Source organism: Grus americana, chromosome Z (genome assembly GCF_028858705.1).
Source record: "Grus americana isolate bGruAme1 chromosome Z, bGruAme1.mat, whole genome shotgun sequence".
NCBI lineage: Eukaryota > Metazoa > Chordata > Aves > Gruiformes > Gruidae > Grus > Grus americana.
The window spans coordinates 79,847,445-79,871,084 of NC_072891.1; the positions used below are offsets into that span (position 1 = coordinate 79,847,445).

Sequence of the window (23,640 nt, forward strand, 5' to 3'; positions counted from 1 at the left end):
TTTTTAAGGTAAAAAACCCAATCCATACTTTGACTAATGAATCTTTAATGTCAACTTCACACAGCAATTTCTTCTTAATTAGGCAGCAAAGTGTCAACATCTCAAAAAATATTTGTATCAGAAAAGGTTAGCTGTCAGCGGCTTCGAACGGTCTTAAAGAAAGGTAAGTTCTTACAAGAAATGTTTGTCCCATTGTTGGCGGAATGTGAAGTCAGACAAAAGGGAGAAGGCTAGATGTGATGGTATCTTCACCTGCATTTCAACTTTGAGTGACAACACATCACCCTCCTCATGAGTCCATATTTTTATCTGAAAAAAGTGAACAACATATTAAAAACAAAGAATGATTACTATAAATATTTTAACACTTATAAATGTTACATATTTAGGACTTACGCAGATTTTCTCAGGAGTTCCTATGAAACTGTATCTGACAGATGAAAGGCAGATGAGTATTCAAGATTAGTTTTACATTAAAATACAGCACAATGTAAAATCAAATACACTGATAGCATAGTGACATCACACAGTTTTAATTATCTGGTTAGGGATAGCTGAATTAGCTTGCAAGTGGAAATGAATGAGCCAGAGGCCAGTATGACCTCTTTCTCACACTATGTACATATAGTCTCTAAATACCTTTAACACTGCAAGTGTTTTGGAAAAAAATTAGTTATTTCAATGTATTTTTCTTCTGTTAGGACCATGTAGGTGTCACTACTTCCATAAACAACAGCAGATACACTTAGGAATGAAGGTAAAAACCTTTTCTTAACCTTGCTATAGAAAGTCTCCTCATGGAGGCTTCAGCTCACTGACTCCAAAAGCTAACAGGGCAACCTGAGGACCTCATGCAATTGTTTTTGTAAATTTAGCATCAGTGATCAGTGACAGGAGACTGGACTTTTTAAATCTGGGCAGGTAATGGTCCAGAATTCTACTGTTTCTTATCCTGGCCCTTGAGCCAGGTTGAGTTACAGAAATATGGCTTAAATATGGGAAAGCAAGGGAAGATAGCCTACAATTTTTTGGAAGACCTGGAAGAAACTCTGTTAAGGTAGATTTATCTGAAATAGTGGTGATGGTTACTTAAAACTTTCCATGAATTCAACACTTAAGAGTAGAATCCATTTGATGTAGCACTGGTGAGCTAGAGTAAGGCAATGCTAGATGGAGGAGCAAGCTAGAGTGAGGCAATGCTAGATGAAATGAGCATCTGCCAGTACGTGTGAGGCAACACAGACTTCAGCAAAATAAGACAAACCAAGCAACTGCCCTCCCCGCCACCAACATTTTGGAACGTATCCAGCAGTCCTGCACATTGCAGCTTTGGGGAGTTTATCTAGAGACACGTAAAGGGGACCAGATTTTTACAAAAGCACTTTCTGAGTGTTAAGATGGATGATTTTGGATGATATATGGATTACCTCCTTAATTGACCTCTCCAGCCTATGCAGTCCAGTAGCTTGTCTTTAATTAGAAGAGTTCAACTACTTCAGCTCCCTTCGTCTGTGCAAATCAGTCACACATGCTATGTCCCCTTCCCCTAAAATGACTCAATATTTTCCTTTCCAAAATATCAGGTTTTTTCCCTCCCTTATTCTTTACTGTGAAGCAGAGCACCTGGAGTTAACAATATACTCAAAAGTTATTTCAAAACATAGTTTTGCCTCTCTTGTCCCGCACTTGCAATATCTTGTCTTGATTATTCTATTTCTAGTTGTAGACCTGAACCCTAACACAGAGAATTCAAAAGGAATAACCTGCACATAACAGTGTACACACAATACTTGCAAAAGAAGGACTTGGCGTGTTCCATAAACCCTGTATAATGGAAGATGAGTGGAAGAGAGTGCTTAGAATTAGTGGACTTTCTTCCCAAATTTTAATCTTATGTGCTCATTTGCTTCTCAAATCCTAGAAAGTTTTAACAGATTTTCATTTCTGAATGATACAAAATTCATGAGCTTCATCATCTCTGCTGCTCTTTTTTGCTACATCAAAAATTAACAACCTTTTGGTTTACAGAGCATTTGTGCAACAACACAAATTTTGTATGTTTTCATATTTCCATGTTTTGGAATAGGAAAAAAAACCCCAACATAAGCCAGCAAGCATCATGCTGAAGTAAAGTTTGGGATAAAACAAAAGGCCTAAGAGCTTTAGAAACCAGCTACAGGATGCCTGGATCAATATTCCTCTATGGTGTAGAAAAGACATCATTTGTATTAAGGAGTTTTCTAGACATGAAAATCACAATATGAAGTAGGAGGTGCAGCTGTTAAATCATCTCTCTGCTAAGTGAACAGTGGCAAGGCTAGATTATTACTATAGGCCTACAAGTCTTGTGGCTCTATGTTAAAGTGCTCACAGTGCTACTTTCTACCTTCAAAAACTGTCAATCAATTTGGTGTCATTCTAGTTCCAGGGAAAAGGGAACAAATCTTCTGCATATAGAGAAGCACATGTTGCTTTGCAAAACCTACATACTAGAGTATTTCATCCCAAAATACAGTTCAGTCTAATGTCTTTGACAAGCTCCTTTCCCATCATATGACTGCCTTCAGGCAGAGCACTGATCCTTCTACCTGATTCCTACTATTTGCTCTTTCAGCGTCTTCCCAAGAAACCATTTCATGGGCACTGAAGAGATCTGTTTGGGTGGAGATGCTCCTCTGTGTGTCTACCAGATAAGGCTAAGTAGTTGTTCTGTGCCTATGCTGCTATACACCCTAAATAAAGGATCAAGATCTGTCCCATGAGTGCACAGAACAGAAGACTGGTATTATGTGTGTTTGGTGGTCTGCAGTGCTCAAGGGAAGATGATGTAACGTTCTGAGCTAGATATCCTAATGGATATTCCTTTGTGCTCACATTTGCAAAAGTGACAAAAGTGGGTGTGAAACAGTGACATGTGAACCAAACCAAAAGTTGCCAAGATGGTAAGTTTCATTAACTGGAGCTGGCAGAAAGCTTTCCTTGGAGCTGCATCTACATCAGAGTTTAGGGATTTGAGCACACATCTAAATTTGACTGGAGGAGCTGTACAGGGAAAGTCCAAGACAGCTTTCTCTCTTTACTGAAGAGCAAATGTAATCCACCTAGTGGGTTAATTTAGAGGTAAGCATACAGTCACATATGGGGACAAGTGTACCCTCTGCCCACTGCCAACATCCACACTTTGTAAGCAATCTATCCTTGTGCCTGCAAGTGGATGCTATATATAAGAAATAAGACTTACTTATGGAATAAATTGAAGCAGCCTACAATCGTAAGTATGGTTTGCTATCACTGTTCACTGCATACATCCTTCCAGAAATAAAAAAGGTAGCATGCTACTCGGGATCCCTGCCACTTCTTTCAGGAATATCTAATGAATGACAATGCCAGATTATGCAGAAATGTCCAGAACAATGGGAATGGATGGCTACTCTCCATCCACTGACAGCATCAGTGTGATTTGCATCCTACATCTTGCCTGAGATTTTGCTGGATTTAAGATACCTACTTCATTTAGATGAAAGAACAGCTAGAAAAAGCTACTCAAGATTTTCCACCAGATAAGGCCTAAGTGGCTTAGAGGCAGATCTTACTAACAAGATTATTTTAAGATATCCAAAAAGGGGAGAAAGTTCCAGACTTCAGTAATACTGGAAGATACCTGGTTGCTTGCTGAGAGAAAGCAGTAATACTATGCTGCTTAAAACGTCACCCAGAATGTGCATGGGTTTTGGGTTTTTGTATGAAGTAATTTCTTCACAACGTTTGGTGCTGGTTCTAGTACGGGTTTCAAGCATTTAGGGTTAAGAAAGAAACTGGGATTGTGGTAGTCCCAGTAAATGCAGAAAGGAAGTTTCACATGGATAATAATACATTCTTAGCAGAGGCTTGAAAATAATGCTCCATGTTTTAGTCTGATTTGTCAAGCTTGCTTCTTCCCGCATGGGTGCTGTCTATCATTTAATTGACACGACATTGATTACTCAAAGTTATTAACCACTAGAACAACCTACACACGGAACTGGCAGATTTGCCATCACTGGAATTCCTTATCATTTATATATGCTCTTACTCAAGTAGCTTACTGACTTGATGCAATAATCAGTAAGTGCGGTTTCACAGCCTGTGACATGCAGGAGGTCAGACTAAAAGGTTGTAATAGTTTTTTCTTGTTCCAAAACATCTCTGAACCTACATGATCTTAAAGTAATCTGCCAGTTACTAACCATATTTCAGAAACCAAATCTTAACAATTTGTTGTTTCAATAGTTTGGAAAATATGCACGATGACTAGGTTAAAACTGAGTTTTCCCAGCTAAATGATCTCGCTACTGGTTTTCTTAACAACATCTTCCTATCTTAAAACTGGCTTATACAAGATTCATTACTGATTTTGAGCTTATAACACTGATTGATGAACAGAGAGGTGCTTTGCTTTCAGGCTTTTGTAATTTTTTAACAGAAAAGGTCAGAAAGAAAGATATCTGAAAGGAAAAATGTGCATAGAAAAAGAGTCAAGTGGTCTTCTGAGAAGACAGAGACTGAAAAATACGGTATATAAATTGCTGCCACCTGCTGACTTGCAGTGTCCACTTGGAACTATGACAAGATAATGCCTGGTCCTTAGAAACATCACTGCACAGCTAGCAAAGGCAGTGTATTACAGATTGCTGCACACATTTTGCTTAACACAGTGACATGAAAAGCCTCACAGGTTGTCAACAGCACTGCCTAAACAAAGATGTCCAAGTTTGGTGTTTTGCTGGAATCAAACAGTTCATCAAAACCACAGAAGAACTTCAGCTGTAGCAAAGAAAACACCTCAGACAAATGAGATGTTTGTCTCTTTGTGTTTATACACTCTCCTGTGTGTTGCTCAACAAGCACAACTGATCAGTTGCTGGCAAGGCTGCCCTTCTGGGATCCCAAGTCCTACGTTCCCCAGCCATTCAGAGCATCGTAGGAGAACTCCATGGCACTTCCAGGTTGCACAGCACTCTGGACAATCAGATGTTGCTTTGCAACATTTCAGAGAAACTCTGGGAGTTTTGGTTTTCAACCCTAGACACAGTAAAACCAAACACTGCCAAGCCAATGTATTTATTTACAAATGTAAGACATTGCTTTTCTCTGCCCACCTCTTATGCTGAAACATAAACAAAGTGGCTAGGTAGCTATTCCACAATTATGCACTTACATCATCCAGTGTACTGGTTATTTCCCATCCTGGTTTTGCTGCCAGGTGTGTCAGTGCAGCTACATTGCTGTAACTCACATATGCCTGAAACATAAGATCCATTTTTGAAGATGAAGGGGTAAAGGTACATTTCACTAAACATTCCAGAAATTAGATGCTCTTTTTCTATCATTACCCCTCAATCGCAAACAAATGTGTATTTTCCCATAAGTGTTTTCCTTCCACAAAATACAGTCCAGTAGTTTCTGAATTAAATACCCTCAGCAGCTAGATTATGTGCTTACATGGCTGTTGGCAAAACCACCCTAATTAAACAACAACAAAATACTACTTTCAGCTTCTCCAACTATAAAGCAGTGCAGAAGAACTGTGACCACCAGAGAAAGAATACAGATAACCTCTCAGACCACTAAATTAATGGTTTTGCCCATCTTCCTCCAAAGGAATTAATATCTACTAGAAAATTAACCTCTTCATTGCTCTCAAGCTGTGGTCTATCTTGGCAATTGCTTTACACAGCAGGCTCAGAGCAGAGAGAGTGCAACTATATTCATTATTTATGCTTCACTACAGTGGATGGAATTCTCATTTAAGCATTGTACAAAGAAAATACAGCTTTAGAGTCTTAATGACAGGTTTTATTTTAATATTGAATAAATATAAGTTATTTTTATCATTGTGTGCATATTTATATTTATTGTTTTGCAGAAAAGAAATGCTGCTTGAAACAGTGGAGATGCCATTGATAACAGCAAATTACTTCCTGCATTATAATTCTAAATTATTTATTTTTTTCATGTAATGGAAAAAGACCTGGTAAAATTTCTGGGAGCCATTGAGATCTTAAATGCAATGAAAACTTAACAAAAAAACCTGACACTGAAATAACATTTTGGGTGTGTACAAATCCACATAAATTCAGGTTCATCACTATTCTTTTCATGACATAGGCACATTCTATGGCCTAGCATCTCCCAGCCAGAAACACGTACCACTTGATGCAGCATATCTAGGAATGAACAGATGTTTTCACCTGTTTCCCACAGAAACAAAGTTTACGCTTCTTCACTGTTCACCTGTTTGTTGCTGTTGCCATGTCTCCCCCCAACTTTTAGTATTTACTAAATGGTCTGTTGTGGTTTAACCCAGCTGGCAGATAAAACAACCACACAGTCATTCGCTCACTGCCCCCTCCCAGTAGAATGGGGGAAAGAATTGAAAATGGAGAAGGATAATACCACTCGTGGGTTGAATAATAACAATTTAATAGGACAAAAAGAAAAAAAGATGATGATAATAATAATAATAAACAAAACAAATGATGAACAGCACAATTTCTCACCACCCAAAGTCAATGCTCTGCAAGACCCCAACCTGCCCCATCTCCCTCCTCACCCACCCACCAGTTATATATGGAACATGACATCGTATAATATGAATATCCCTTTGGGCAGTTTGGGGCAGCTGCCTTGGCTGTGTCCCCTCCCAGCTTCTTGGGTGCCCCCGCCTCCTTGTTGGCAGAGCAGGATGAGAAGCTGAAAAGGCCTTGACTGCCTGGCAACAACTACAAACATCAGTGTGTTACCAACATTCTTCTCATCCTAAATCCAAAACACAGCACTAACCAGCTGCTAGAAAGAAAATTAACTCTGTCCCTGCCGAAACCAGGACATGGTCTCCCTCCAACAATTTTTGAGAAAGTCAGTGACTGGATAAAGGAAAAAAAAAACCCAAGCTAAACTAGTTCCTCTACAGAAGAACTCAGCTTTTGAAAAGCTAGCGACACTGGGATATAAACCTGCAGGAGACCTTACAGCTCAGCTGCTTAAGGGACAAATTGTTACAAGAGTCTTATAGACATTTTTTATATTTTGTATGAAAATTACTCTTAAATCAATAGTGAGGCATCCGCTCTCGTTACAGAAACAAAAAAAGAATCATCTTATTACACATTTATCCATTCTTCCATTACTATCATAACACTTTAGTACAGAAGGTCCACTTTGGAAACTGATATGGCTTGTACAACTGGTTTACACACCCAAAAAGTGTAAAAATACACAATTTTATGCAGGTAGACAATAGGACACGATCTACAGATTACCTGGTTGCTTCTGTCCCAGAGATCAGAAGGTTTGTCTTCTTTAGCAGACAGCATGCATTTTCTAAAACAAAGTTCCAGAGAAAAATAGCATGAATTGGTTCTTTACACTTTCTTCTATATATGCTAGAAACAATCATTTCTATAGGCTTAAGTGTCTTCTAAATATTTTACAGGTATTCTATCAATTTTCAATTGCAAGACAGGTTTGCAATAACTCATTTTTCTTCCTAAGAAAGGTAGGGAAACAAAATAACCTATAGAGCAAAGTATTTTTGAGATGAGTAGCCTCTAATAATTATTTGGAAGGCTAAGCAACATAACAGTTACGTTTGAGACCACTTTGACTACTTAACAAATCAACATTTTCTTAGACGATACATTACAAAATAAAGTTTTCAAAATCAAGTTCTCCTTGTAACCCAACTATACCTGGCTAGTCGAATTCTCCTTCGGGCAATAGCTCCATGGTATCGTCTCATACCATCCTTTATAAAAAGTAAACCAGACAGTAATTCATCTAATTATTTTAGCACACACTCTAAAAAAAGACAACTAAAAATTATTTCTTACAGATGGACAAATGCCAGATATGCATTAAAAAATAAATAATCGTACTCCGTACATTGGACTTTCCCCAGATTAATCTGAGTCAGTGATTTACTTTTGACTTGACAATATTCCTTTAAGTTTGCAAAAACAATCCAATAAAAAAAAGTTGTATCACAGTAGCATACTCCTAGCACCTTTTGGTCCTACACCAATGGCAGCTGGGTGGTGCACCACACACATTCTATTCTTTCTAAATGTGCCACCCACCAAATAAACTATTAATCCAATTCATCATCACCTGATGTTCAAAGCACAAAGGAAGCATGGAAGAATTCCTGTTTTAGTGTACATGAACCCGGGACACAGAGCAGGCACTGTGCAAACAGATGTGATCTGCCCTTCAAGGTGGCAGGTCTTTCTTTTCCCTTCTTATTACTCTGCCAAGGTGGATTTTTTTTTTTTTTTTTTAAGCACAGAAGTGACCCAAAAGCATACATCACACCAAACTGCATTAAAGATCAATAGCACTTGTTATTTGGAAGGATATGCCACTTTGGAAAAAGCTTCTTTTTCTCTTAAGAGGCGACATGCAGCTTCTGGATTAAGAACTTCCAGATTAGTGTACCTCAGCCTTCTCTAAACCAAGGACTACGTAATATTTTTTGAAGACATCTCTTGCCTGTTTTGTAGAGCACTGCCATAACAGCCATCACTTTCAATCAAATGACCACTGAAAGTTTAAACTACCTTGGGCACATACTAATTTTCCCAGATTTGTTTGCTTGACTCTGAAGGAATGAGTGTACATGCTCCTATCTCGACACTTAGGGCTTTTTAAGAGGAAGAGTCAATTTTTCCTCTTGGAACAGTCTGTAATGGGCAGTAGTGAACCCTACCGCCTGGCCTAGTACACAGGACACCTTGATTTATTTGTCCAGTTGCCATCCTAAAAAAATGTAAGTTCACTGAGGTTAAATATTAATTTAATTTCTGTCTATGCTGGCTCTCTAAAAATCTCATAATTGGAGCAGTAAAGTTAATGACAAGTGACATCACAGCAAAAAATTCAACAATAATATTCAAACTGCTCTGCTTCATGAACCACTTTCATGGAAACATGCTGAGATCTCCATGTCAAAGGAACCATAAAGCCCATCCATGTGATGGGATTTGATGCCTACAGACTTCTTTTTTAACTCTATTTCTCATCTTCATTCAGGGTTTATAAAAATAATCTTATTCTCTGAACACTGAAGAATTTCAGTCAGTTTTTTGCTGCCTGGGCAGCTTCCAGTCAGTGAAGATTACACAAGACAGATATAAACGGGTGCAAAAATCTGCAAAAAGCAGATTCTTCTTCCCTTTCTGTAACTACAAAAATTCTAATGATGACTACCCTCCACTATACCTCTCAGTTTTGGATGATTGAAGTTAACAATGACAAATCTCTCACTGAAAGGCAAACATTTCATTTAGAGGTTTTCTCTTCTGCAAGAAGATGCATTTCAGTGCACAGCCCTGTTTAGTCCTTGCTCTCCCAGCAACGTTATACTGACTGGCTGTGTGACACGCAGTGTGCTGGGTTAGACCACATAATCTCATGTATGCATTCATCCTACTCCTGAGGATGAGAGCTGACCTTTGTAGTAGGTTTGATTCTGGGGAAGGTGAGCAGCTCTCCTTTGTCATTTACAGTGTTAAAAATGAGAAACGCGCTGTTAATATGCCGTGCTTGGTCCTTGATCCATTCTTCACAGTTATAAGCCTCAACACGGACACCAACCTCCACACTGAAATAAAAGTTTAAATTAATTATTGAACTACTACAAGTGATGCAGAAGCAGCCCTGAGACATACTAAAAAGGGCTGCTACACACTTTCCTGTGTGCAGGGAGTCTGATTCAAATACCTTCTGTAGCATGCAAAATAAATTACTCAGTCTGGACCGACACATTTCAGAAATAAAATAAAAGGTGGCACTAGATAAATAGCATTAATAAAAAGAACAAAAAATGATCCAAGTAGCAAAATATGAACACCAGTAAGCATACTGTGAGAACAAACAGCAAAGTGAACAGGATCATATTGATTTGATATTCAGCAGAAGCATAGTATGAAGGTAATTCATGCCCTGCTAGCATTCTGCGGGGACCAAATAAAATATACCTACGAAGAAAACAGCCACAAAACCGCAATGACAGGGTAACATTTGTCCTGTGTACAGAAGCTGAAGGAGGAATTACTTTAGCTTCTGCCTTCTTGTGGCTTGTCTTGTTACACCTCTTGCAACTTCTGAACATGTCCTCCTGCTGCAACAGGGCTCCACATACGTTGTGTCACACCACTGGCATAACAAAAGGGTCTGTTGTCCCAAAGCGCCATTCCTGTAGATGGGGAAACAGCCTAGCAGAGAGGTGCTATCCCTTTGCCAAAGGTCAGAGGAGAGTCATTCTCTGTGTGGCAAACACAACAGTAGCCCTAAAACTGCAGAGGACATAGTGCATGCATAGGAGAGAGAAAGAGAGTAACCATTAGCAGGCAGGATCTATGCAAGACTGGTCAACGGCTGCACCACTAAATGCCAGGAGCAGGCGTTCAGTGTACCAAAATCTATGTTTCATGCATACAGTGACCATATACTCAATTAAAGATAAAATTTCAGCATGAGCTGTAGCCATTTATTCCAAACTGCAACTGGCAAACCCTCACCCCTGTGTATACCCAAACCAACACTGGGAAGAAATAAACAAAACAAAACATGGATTTTGCCAGTAAACAGCTATAAATAGAACCCAGATCTGTCAAAAGATGCCAAGATAGGAAGATCCTAGCAGCAAGCTGAAGCCTTCTGAAAATTCAAAGCTGTGGAACCAACTCATCCTTTGAAAAGCCCTGAATTTCAGAGTGGTATTTATGGTCTGAGTTTGCAGGATTGGGATTTGGTTACAAATGATCTTTTAATTGAGAGTGAAAGTCAGAGAATAAATTTTTTAAAACTTTAACTGAGAAAAGTAAAAAAAAGCACGTATAGACAGATAGATATAGATATATCCCTCAAAGCTCCAGCTCAAAAATAATTCAATAACGCAAATTCTACTGATAGCTGAGACTTGAAACATGCAGTTAGACTGGTGCTGGAGAAGTCAAGGAAGACAAGCAGATGAGGAGCTTTACCTGTTCTGAAATATATTGTTCACAATTGCATTGAAGACAAGGCGGTCACCCACAACGGACGGTCCCCAGAATTTAAACATATTGACTGATTTCAAGACGGGATATGAACGACAAAGGCGGCTGAAAAAGAGAGCAAGAGAGGCAGAGAGCAAAACATATGGTTGTGATAAAGAACCTCCTTTGTTATGTTTGAAGTGGGTAGTGATTAGAGCAACCAGGTTTGCACAACCTAGATGATCACTGTATTATACTAATTTATTCCATAACCTGCTGAAATACAGTTAACATGTTCAGATCCAAGAGCACATAATTCGAGCTTCAAACATAATAATACCACTTATGTCATGCTGTTTCATTTTCAACACACTTTACAAACACCAACTAATTAAATCTCACTGCTTGATATTACCTTCTTTTGGAACCAGACCATGAATCCCTCACCTACAGAGTAACCACTTACTTCACAGAGTTTCATTAATTTCTGTATGACTGCATGGGGAGTAGGATAGTACTCAGTGCATAAAAAATGCCAGATCATAAAGCCTTTAAACAATTAAAAGAAACCTAAGCAGAAAGGTTGAGCACCAGAAACAGTATTCAAGCTAAGCAATGTCAAGCTATCCTTTTTAATATTGGTACTTTTTCGCTTGTTTGTCAGAGGTTTTCTGTTGGTGTTACATGAAATAAGAATAAAAAACTACTCGTATAACTGCCGAATGCACAGTTGTTTGTGGTTTGTTTTTTTTTTAAATTTGGTCTAGTTTACTAAATTATGTGCAGTTCACTACTGGTGCTAAGCTAGGAAACTTATCTTTGCACATACAACAGGATAGAAAGACATTGAACTGATCACTTATCAATTCAGAAATACAGAACTGTTGGCTAAATTTCAAAAGCTGAGGGCACTATAGTGTATTACAAACACACAAACCTTAGTAATTCTGTTACCTCTGCCCTTCCAATTGCGTAGCGCATCCACTCACCTGTTTGTCTTATTGCAGACCTGACCCTGTACTGTGCTCAATTGCATATAGTCAGGGCTGTCTGACCCAGTTCAGCCAGGTTGTCCCACTGGATCTCTTTGAACTGCTCATGATATAAGCTGTAGCCACTTGTAAAACTTTGCTGGCCTAGTACAGAAGATTGTCTGTGCCAGGTGAGTACCCTTTCCATGAGTGTACTAACAAAGCTGCTCTTTGCACAAGTACAGTGGACAAACAGATACATGTCTGATCAAACCCAGCTACATGGCTAAAGGAAAAGTTTTGCAATACTGTGTTATCTACACTAGGGAATTCCAACAACCCACCAGTTTTCTGACCTTCACAGATGTTCCAGAAAAAAGTGTTCAGTACAGATACAGCTTAAGGGTTGGTGGAATTGGGAACTAGTTTGGAAGCTCTCCGGAGTGAGCAAAAATCAGATTTCTTCAGCACTTCTAAACGCAGTCAAGGCCCCACTCTTGACAGGGATCTCTGTGCATCCCATGAATAGGGAACAATATACAATACTGCAATGTATTTTCAGACTTTGGAAAAACACACTCTATCCTCATGCACATGTGCAGAACTCCTCACTAAGAATCCCATATGCACATTGGAGAACAGATTTTTCATTGTGCAGTTTTTAAACTTGAAAATACAACTTTGTAGTGTTCTTAGCTTTTAACTCAGCTGCACTCTGCAAACTAATGTACCAGTATTGCTAAATGCACACAATTATCTGTAGCTAATTAATTGACTGGCACATCTTTTTAATAGACTAATATATTCAAATGACTTTGTAATTTCCTTAAGAATAATTTGCTTTTCTGATTTAAAATGCCTAATGGTGATCTTATTTACAACGTTCACTATAAAGATGTAAACATAATATTATTGAAAATAGGAGAGGAACAAAACAGAAATTTGGCCTAAATATTAATTTTTTTCCTGGAAAAATGTGCCCTGAATGCTTTTACTGCAAATGTAAGAAATAAGAAAGTACAGATCCAGTTCAAAATAATATTAGCAATATTTAAATGTCATTATTGCTATCTGCAAGGTTTCCATTAATTGTCCAGCCAAAATAGTGGAGGGAGGTGGAAGGGGAGAAGGAGGACAAGTAACATTTAAAATGCCCTTAGAAATTTATTTTTCAAGGGTTAGCCCTCCTCTTCCATTCCTCCATCAGAGTTTGTGGCCATAGTAATTCTAAACTGGAACCTTTGAAGATCAAGTCTAATTGTGAGTGGCCTCAGAGAAGGTTTGTAGTGACACTAGCTATTTCTCAAGCATAAACTACAAAAATCTCTGTTTTCAACAAGCCTCTGTCACCAGCTATTATTCCTGAAACTTTCAGCATGATGAATCATGTTTGACATTCATTATTTCAAAGAAATTTTTTTCACTACTTGGTTTGCTGATGTTTTCCTTCTCTTTTTAAACCTAAATTAAATTCTTACTAGGTAAAATTTATCAAATGAAAACAGGTAAAATACTTTGGGTCATATTATGGCAAAAATCCTTTGAAGCCAATGAAATTACACACTGGGGTAAGGTCAGTGCATTCTAATGTTACTAAAGCAAGTTGTTTATCCAACCACTACAGAAAATCTGTTGTTATCAGTACAACTACTGGCTACAAATCAAAACTATATGAATAATGAACGGAGAAGTCATTTAATTATTAAAGTTAAAAAGCAAAAACATATCTAACATCCCTGCAGTGAATTAGGTTATTTGGTATGCAAGCAGAATTCAAACTGAAACTCAAGTGTTGCTTCCAACGAAGCTTTGTACAGCGTCCAAGAACAAGAAGGGAAAATAACAATGGTTTGATTTCAGGGGAAGAGAAATTAAATTATTTTATGTCTAGGTCATACTGATAAGCAATACTAGGCAGTGTCATACAAATGCTTTGCACTTATTACCTGAAGATGTCAGAGCCCTTTAAACTGCTAACGCTATTACAACCCGTAGTATGTGGTACTCAGAGAGACTGAAAGGCAAAGTGACTTGCTGAAGGTTATGCATCCATTCTGTGTAAACACCAACAAACCAGAACCTGTTTCTTCCGATTCTTCTTCTCTGACTTATTCTTTCCTCTGTCATAATGATCTAACATTACAAAGGCTGTTCATTTTTGGGTATCAGTTGATACAGGGTCAGTATCGGTTTTATCCTGACTTAACAACTAGATCTGCTTTAAAACACTGCACCAACCACAAGGAGGCCAAGTTTCTATTCCTTTTTCCAATGCTGACTTTCTGCAGAGATTCTCAGGAGGATAACATAGCCTCTTTTGCCCTAGGGCCTGCATGTGTAACAGAAGAAGAAGAATATTTGACTCCCACAGTGGTGTGTCATGCTGTGGAAGCTGTACCACATAAATAGTTCAAAGGCCTTCTGCAATCTAAGGAGGAAGAAAAGTCACAGAAGTTTGGATCTGTATTTTTCATAAAATAAATCCCTGTGAAACTTTTAATATTAAAATCATTTAGAACCATATGTAAAGTCTATGATGTAGAAAAGTACCTTGCTGAAATACTTGCCACTGTCTCCATCCAAGCCATGATTTGGCCACCAAAAGTGTTTCCATGATGGTTGGCATGAGGAGGCTGGACAAGCTCAATACTCTGTACATGAGTAAGGTCAGTTGAAACTGCATCTTCCTCTTCAAAAGTATCTGAAATGTGGCCACAATGTATTAATGAATTATTTCAGCTAGCAACTCTGACAGCCAAGAAGAAAATACCCCAGTTACTGAAGCTTGTAATTTGCTTCAGACACCATGAAAAGAAGAAAAAAAGAAAGGCACAGAAGACCTCTGTTCTTTGCAAGGGAAGCAAGATGCTGAAGATTTGCTCTGTTCTTCCAAGAGACATAAGAGGTGGGGGATGGTGCACCCGACAGTCTATCACAACACAGTGATCCTTCCCAGTCCTCACTATATCCTTCAAAGAAGCTGTGTCAGAAGCAGTTACTGTGAAAGTTGGCTAGCTGTGAATGCAGGCAGCCAACTGCATCAGCATGTGCTTGTGATTATTCATGGTTGCTATGCATGACCTCTAACAGATGTTGTCAGAGCAGTTTATCACTTATTCAAATGCCTTTCATAGACTTTGACCACCATGTATGATGGGCACCTGTGCAAATGTGTCTAATTAAGGTTAGGGTATGACATGATTATTTCATAACCTGTTACAAATCTTGTGATTACCAGAGACAATATAGAACACAGGAAAGAGAGAAATATGGACCTGAATCAGTAACCACCACCCATTATATGACCATCTCCAATTCCACTTTCAAATGTTTAGCTGTACATCCTCACTCTAATCTTTGTTTTTTCAGTTACATTTTGCAAGAACAGATTTAGGCATGAGACGATGTCAGTAATTTCAAAAGTGCATATCTGCACTAGAAGCTACTTCACCTCAATTGTACTTCTGATTTTTGCTGTAATTAACTAATTTTGTGATTATATAAGTGTGTGGATACGTTTGACTAACTTGCACTTTGGACCTACTTAAGTTGTTGCACAAGACCCACTCAGAAGACAAACTTCACTTTCTGGATATGACGTATACCTATTTTGCTACCTGGCAGCCTTTACATACAATATTTTCTTCTCTCTTTCCCCTATTTTGCTTGTTCTGTCTTCTTAAGGAGGTAAATTAGTGCTAACAATGATAATATCCTTCAAGAAGTTTTCAGGCAAGGCAATGGAAACCAAAATTATCAACCTCTTTCCTTGTATTAAGCTCTCTCCTACAAGACAGTTACCATGAAGACAAATAACTTGTTTGCTTGTAGCAAATAAGTCTCTTCAGTTCTACACAGTCTTATTAAATTGTTAAGACTGGGATTTATATTTACAACAGGTTTCATCTTTTCTCAGTAAAACCACATAATGACTGTTGTTTATACGTGGAGTTAAGGCTCAGATTTTCCAAATACCAGCATATTTCTTAATTGTTGTGAATAATTTATTTTTCAGGGGAACACAGCAACTTTTGAGCACAACTGTCCTTAAGAACAGAGATTACTATCAGAAACAAAGATCAACTTGTTCCGTGGCTCAATTTTTCTAATTTGGTCATGAGGGGTTTAAAATGTTTTTTACCTGCTTTGACCTCCATGTTACGAAGTTTCTCCTGCTTGTTGGGAATGATCTCACAGCATAAACATAGTTCTTAGAGCTGTCTTGCAAAGACACAGCCATAAGCCTGAGTGAATTTTATCCTTCTATCTACATTACAACCAGCGTCATAGGATTTTATTACCATATTGCAAAGTTCTGTGTGAAATATTAAACCTTCCACATACAACCTATATGAAGATCTGCATTTCACATCTATTTAATGCATGCTTGGCCTTCAATCCTGCATTTTTAAACCTGGAATTTCTGAAAAACAAAGAAATACCACTCTATTAGAATAACTGTCTTACACACCCTTACAAATCTGGCACACGCTTTTCTACATGATACCACAACATCAAGGAGCTCTACTCAGATGTTTTGTCTGCTTTTTTCCTCCCTTCCAGTTGCCCATAAGTAATTTGTTCCGTCTTCTATGTTGACCACAGTAATCACCTTCCTTATTACTCTCCTGCATTAGGTTCTGAAAGACCTGTTCATAGCCCAGTCGGATTCTTCTTCTCTCAATAGCCAGGGTGTGCTCCAGGTGGTCTTCTGTAGACAGAAGCTTTACAGGTTCTAATTCAATCTATGAAAAAGAAGGAAAAAAAAAAGTTCAGAATGCCATAATCATAACAAAGTGCACTTTGAACTTAAAATGGCATCAGCATTTTCTACAATCTTTGGCTATCAACTGTCCAAGATGACAAGTTCTACTAATACACCATGTGCAAAGTTAAAGTTCAAGAGATTCTGCATTATCCTTTCAGAATAATTTGTTAAACCATAATGACAAAGTGCTTTTAACTGCAAACATGCATGAGAGCACACACAGTTTAAGACAGTTCTCATTTAAAAAAAGGAAAAAATAATAAAAAGAGATCTTAATATGAAGGTTTGAGTATTGAATTTTTGTATCAGAAAAATAATCCAGTCACATTGATCAGTGGTGTAGTCTATGGGAAAGTGCACCCCAGAGCCCACTCCCACTCACCACACAAATAGTCCACTCCCTCTTTCCAAATTCACTCCATACTCACATAGCCTATTCCATCTATCTGAGGGTCTATTTTCAAAGTAGCACTGGTTTTCTGAAGTGAAGGAGAAACACATGAACACCCAGCACTTGGTGCAGCTTCAGACTCTATATGTTTATGCCCAAAATGCTACTTGTGCCCAGGCACACACCCTTCTCTTGCCAGGATCAGAACTTCTCCCTTAAGTGGAAATTGCATGTAAATCAGCTCAATGACAAACTGAATCCACATCTGTAATGGCTTAATAAAATTATTACATTTAGATAAATACTGCAGAGGTGCCACTGAACAATCACTTTGTGTGATTTGTCTACAAGGTCTAGCCTCAGAAACCTTAAAATAATGCACAAGCACTGCAACACAAACAAATTCAATATTTTGTATCCTGCAGTGGTGCTGCTAATGCTTCTCAATCTGCGAGTCTTCACTCAAACTCCAGTTTCCTTGCCTCCTTTCTGGCCCTCCTCAAGAGCTTCCCAGCTTTTTCCACATTAAGATGGTGAGTGCATACTGTTGCTCTCTGCAGAATTTTAGCAACAGTTGTTCAGAAAAGTGGATTTGAAGAAATGTTCTTTAATTTCTCAAAGATTTTAATTTGTGATGGAATTTGAACTGAAGTCTCAATCTCCCTCTGGGGCATTCCTGTCTTAAGCCTAATCTTAGTTAATCATCACCAATTTAATCCTGAATTAATGTCCTTGGAAATCTGGGCAAAAGGTAAATGGGTGGATGCCATGGATATGATATCAAACCAATAATAAACAATCCTTACTTTATACTATTTTAGTGCTTTTAGGTTAACCAGTTCAGCCATTAACATTTTAGAGACAAGCTGGGCTTTAGTTTTGGTAAAGTGTTCCAATCTCTTTCTTTTGTAAACTGTAGTATTGCAGAAGAGAAAGCAGAAATGACTGGATGCATTAATTGCCTATGGGAAGACTGCTCTCTGCCAATCTGCAGTGGATGTTAAAAAAGCAGATATGCTGTTGTAACACATTCAACAAGACAGGAAACTCAGGTATATGATTCTAGTCACTCATGTTCAAGAAAACAGAATACTACATACAAAGGGAGTTTAATAAGAGGATCTGAGGAATATTTGGTGTTTCTCATATGAAAACTTTAAAAGAACTGTGCCTGTATGACACAGCAATGTGAAGGCCAAAAGTACCATGACTGATTTCTAAATACCTCTGGGGAGCCAAACAGTGGGAAGAAGAAACAACATTGGCAGGAAAGCTAATTAACATAAATGGCAAAGAATTAATTTAGATTGGAAGCTAGCTTAAAAATAATGTCTTCTATCTGAATAGTGATGTCTGAACAATCTCCTCAAAATGTGGGAGCGAAGGATAAAGAAACCCCAGCCCCAACACCCTTGCAGGTTTCAAGCTGTATATAGATGATCTTCTGAAAAGGAGAGAGACCGTGCACAGGGATCTCTCTTCCAGAGCCTCTGTCAATATTGCAGCCATTACAAAGACACCAGTTCTATTACTACCAAATGTGCAAGAGAAAGTGGAAACAAAAAAAATTAACTTCAGAGTAGAGATGTGTAAAAAAATACCTCCATATAGTCTGGGCTTCATGCCGTTCTTCTATTATTGATCAGAATAAACAGGTATGAAAATTTTCCTGTGTTTCATAATCAGAAAAGCTGGCTTATTTCACAGAAACTCAGTCCCGGCAACTTCAAGCAATAGAAGAAAAACATAAAGAATACCTTTCCAGCACCAACTGCTTTGGCTACATATGTTGCATATGCCACACTCACAATTTTTTCAACATTAGTCAAAACATCCTGCACTGTAACCTTAATGCCAACCTACAAGGAAGGAGACAAAAAAAAGTGATTACATCATTGTCAGTTGACTTGAGACAAAATAGTGCCATGTTTATTGAATTAATCATGTCCAGTCTCTTAAATCTAAAAGAAAAATGGCAAAAAACCTGCTTTGCTATCACTGATACATCTCTGAACACATAAGAACATCACAATATTCGCTGAGCTCTGAAAAGCTCTTTAGTGCAACAACTGTGTACGTTTGTTTAGCATCGCTTGTAGGGTAAAATAAAAAATAGGACAGACACTTAGGTTTAGTTTATGGATATCTCTTTCCATTTACTTGCATGCTATTTGGAGTCGCCATCCGAATCTTTTGAAGATCTCTATGAGCAAAAAAAATCTATGTAAACATATAAAACACAATGAAACACTTGAAGGTGAAACACTGTATTTGATCCTGTGATACAGGCCTGACATGCATCAAAGTTTTTTATTTTCTTCTAATTTTTAGAACCTTTTGGAATACACTCTCTGTGAGATGCATTACTGCCATTAATATTAATGAGAATTACACTCGGGCACAATGCAGAGAAAAATACTCTTACTTTTCAATTCTGATTTCAAGTGAGTGATTGGGCAATGCATTGCATACTTGTTACAATATTAAGAGTAAGAACATGTATACACCTGAGATAAATATTTTTGTATCAGAGATTTCAAAAATACTTAGAACTCCACCTATTCAAGTGGATCCTAGCTCTGACCCAAAGACTGCTTGGAGGTCCAATAGCTTTGGACGGGACCAACACCACCTATCCCATCCTGTCCATTACACCTACCAAAGATTTTAAGTTTTCAGGGTCCAGTTTCTATTTTGACATGGATCATGTTACAGGAAACACGCAATTATAATAGTCATGAAACCAGTGTTTCATTAGGTAGTGTTGTTGTTTAGATATCTGTACAAAGCACCTTCTGAAACAACTAAGACTGGACCTATGTTGCATTCCTCTGCTCATAAATATCATTAGGAATGAGTGATGATCTCTTACCTCCATGCTGGTTTTGAACGCTCTGTTCACCTTTGCCTTGATGGTAATAATTTGTCCAACCCTGTTAAGAAGAATAACATCTTATTGTATGTAATCATGCAGCTTAATAAGGGTTTGAACCTGCCTCTCTAAGTATTCCTAATAGTAGTGAAGAAAATCTCATTAATCAGTCTGTCTCTTCCACACTGTACTGAAAATGCACTGAAAAAGGTTTAGCACCATTATTTGTCAGTCAGACTTCATTCATTCATTCATTCATGCTCAATAATGATTTTAGTCAGTCAGAAAACTGCATAAGCTTAATACTAACATTCCCTCTCCTTGCTGATAGCTGTATGATGTCAGGTGTGCTCCAGGCCCCAGGTCCCCCAAGAAATTTCGGCCTGCTTTTGCTCAAAGGCACATCTTGCTGTGAGTTACACCAAATCATTGGGTATATCTACCTGCAAAACCACACGAGATATACTCCATGCGCATTCTCTAGCATACAGATACATGCATGCGAGGACAAAATGTGCTCTTTTACGTCTTTGAAGGATGGGGAAAGAATTCACTTTCCAAATTTTGGCCAAGAACAGGGCTGCAGCATGTCCATTCTGTTCTAACAGCATACCTCTGAACAGCTATTCTTTCCCATTTACCTACATAGAATTATATCTTTTTGCCTACAAAGAATCAAATTTGAATGAGAAAGTACTTTCACTTTCGTTCTGAATTTCTAAAGTACCTGTTATGTGTTGATAACAAGAGTAACCCTTGTTTTCAAACCCCTAATATCCTAACACAAGGCAATGCTGAAAGGGTGGAAAGCAAGCAGTTTCTCCTAAAGTTGTCTTACTGAGCAGAACAGTAAAAAGACCTGATGTACATGGTAAGTAAGAACCATAGCCAAAATAACTGGGCATCAAGCCACTGACTTCAGGGAACTTAGACTGACTTAAAACTGCTAAAGATAAGTCCCACAGCAGGCAAAGTGCAGCTAGCTGCATCTGAAACTCCAAAATATAACTCAGGCAACTTGAGTACCTAAGAAACAGACATTTACAGCTAAGGATTTGACACAGTTATGATCCCAGTTTAATAAAAAAAAAATTCTTCATAATTTCTTCCTAAGTTAATGAATAGGGTTTTGATGTTTAAAGGTGAGGCTTTTCTTAAATTGCTTCTCTCAATGCCAGAACTTCAAATGAATCGTTACCAAACACTAGAACAGGGAAGAGGAAACCTGCTCCTTAACAGTACCAGACAGGAACTACCAACTGCACAGAAACTTTCTCTTTCTTGTTCACACTCAAGAACACAAGTGGAAGCCTTTCAGTAGATGGGAGGGGGGGAAATGGTTAGAGGAAAGAATCAAGATCATCTGCAGATACACAGCCCTCACTACCTTTTGGAGAACATATTCAGAAGGAGTTTTTCCATCATTCACTGCAAAGAAAAAGCACAATCACTAACCTAAGAGTTCTAAACTGCACAGCTAAGGGAACCACTAGCTCATTTACAAAAAGGAGAGTGTGTTCAGAACCATAACACAATATAAAAGGCTTTAAAAAGCTTAGAGACAGAACTCAGTGAAGTACCCTGAAATACCTCTGAAGACTCTGTATCTGTCACAAAACTCCCCAGAGGATTACAGTAACACAGCAGTAGAGGTAATGACAAATACAACGTGAAAAAAGACAGAATACATTAATTAGGTAAATTCTATGATTGAACATGACACATACTGATAGTGACTGTGAGGCTTTCCTTAAAAGAGGGAGAGTTCAGTCTCTCTGCAGATGCTCGCAGAGAACGTCACAATCCCTGTCAAGAACATCATGATGCTGGATTGTCCATGAGGTCCCAGCAGGAACTGAACGGGTCTCTACCTCAGGCTTACTGGCAGGGCGCTACTCTTCTGTACAAAGATTGTTTATTTCACCTTTGTCAGTGACACCTCCCTGGTGACCCCTCTTCCTCTGTGCAAGAACATTGCATAAGAGAGGTTGAGAGAGGTAAGCCTGGGTCTGTCCACCTTTGAGGAAACTGCAGGGTGGGAACAACAGAACAAAGCTGGATGTGATCTCACTCAGCCTGAGACACCAGTCCTGCAATAAGGTGGGTTTGGACTTCAGAGACATTAGATTCCCTGAGTGACAGCTCCCCTGGTGCTCCAAGAAGTCTATGCAGCTGAACTCACATTTCATTGTAGAAAAGTGCAGTCCTCTGGGGTCCATGGCCTTATCAGAAAATAAAGACATCAGAACTGAGACAGTCAGACAGTATGATAGGGAAATGTCTTTTCATATATTTTCAGGAGCTGTTTCAAAATGAAATGGTTTACAGTATATCATGCATTCTGACTTTGTCCAAACTGCTTTATTTAAGACAAGGGAGCCGATTGGCTGGGACATTTAAATAGATACATAAGGGCAGAGGTGACAGAACACCACACTTTCACTTGTAACTGGCAGAAAGCTTTTGAAATATATCAGAAGGAACTGAACATGACTCACATATACAGCACTAACAAAATTTAAATAAATGTAATTTAAAATCAGATGTTCTTACTATCACTGAACTGCATATTAAAAGACAAGGAAGAGGGATTTATTTGTTATCATCAGTTTTGCAATAGATTTGTGGCAATCTCTGTTTCCATGTCAGCTGAAAACAGATATGCACAGAAGTAATCCTTACAGAATATTTCTTAACCTGAGTTAGGTAAATGAAACCTCACAGTAGGTAACTTACAAAACATCTTTTTAAGTTACTAGAGTGAGATACAAGAGTTCTCTTATTTATGCAAGATATATGTATAACCAACATGATTTGGCAAAATTTAGGAAATTTCACAGTAAGCTACAGGCAGGATGTTAGGGATGACCTGAGGCAGAAAAATAATTACTGAAACCACTTCACAGTTACTAGGCTTGCACCCTAAATTCTTGTTAAAAATTAAACGTTGGCACCACAAGTGGAAGAAGAACTAGAAACATATTTGGAAATTTGGAAGGAAAAGTATTTTCATTATATTTTAGAAGCTCTGTTCTGCTCTCAGAAACAAGAAAGAAAATTGCTCTGAAGCTACTGAAGTCTGAAATACTATGCCTGAAAGAAAAACAATACCCTGACTTCATTTGTAGGAGACTTTGATTACAGTTTTCACAGACAGGATTTTTTCCTAAGGACAAAATTAAAAACACAGAACAATTACAGGCAGGACTAACACTTTAAAACTAATTTTGTAGAACAGATCAAGAAATTCTCTTGAGTTCTAGATTCAGTATGACCACATTCGCTTCTTTGTTACTGGTTATAGTTCTCATCCTAATGGCCACTACTGTAAAAATCTGCTGTTCAGAAGTGTGAGCAGATGCTTAGTTCACACTGGTGTACTGCAAACAGTTTTAAATTGACATCTGACAGTCAATGTTGCTTGGTTCACACTCAAAACAACTGCATGTGCATTGGTCTGTGTAACCAGGTCCATCCCATCTAAGTGCTCATTAATTTCCAGATTGCAAGGTGTAAAACACGCACAAAAACTACAAAATAATGGCTTTAATTTTCTGTAAAGATATGTTTTAGGAACAAATGTGCTATTTCCTCTCACAGTGTCTTTTATCCCTTGAAAA

General features: G+C 38.2%; 1 protein-coding gene across 1 annotated transcript in view; it reads right to left on the minus strand.

Moving 5' to 3' along the window:
- The window catches only part of ACOT12 (acyl-CoA thioesterase 12), a 31,699-nt gene that overhangs the window by 4,541 nt on the left and 3,518 nt on the right, over positions 1-23,640 (minus strand). Inside the window, exons 3-12 of the mRNA XM_054810049.1 lie at positions 20,021-20,081; positions 18,906-19,007; positions 16,602-16,734; positions 14,540-14,690; positions 11,025-11,144; positions 9,490-9,640; positions 7,731-7,786; positions 7,302-7,362; positions 5,198-5,281; positions 176-309 (exon numbers count right to left, since the gene is read on the minus strand). Of these exons, the coding sequence (XP_054666024.1) occupies positions 176-309; positions 5,198-5,281; positions 7,302-7,362; positions 7,731-7,786; positions 9,490-9,640; positions 11,025-11,144; positions 14,540-14,690; positions 16,602-16,734; positions 18,906-19,007; positions 20,021-20,081 (1,053 nt within the window). The remainder of the gene's footprint in view (positions 1-175; positions 310-5,197; positions 5,282-7,301; positions 7,363-7,730; positions 7,787-9,489; positions 9,641-11,024; positions 11,145-14,539; positions 14,691-16,601; positions 16,735-18,905; positions 19,008-20,020; positions 20,082-23,640) is intronic.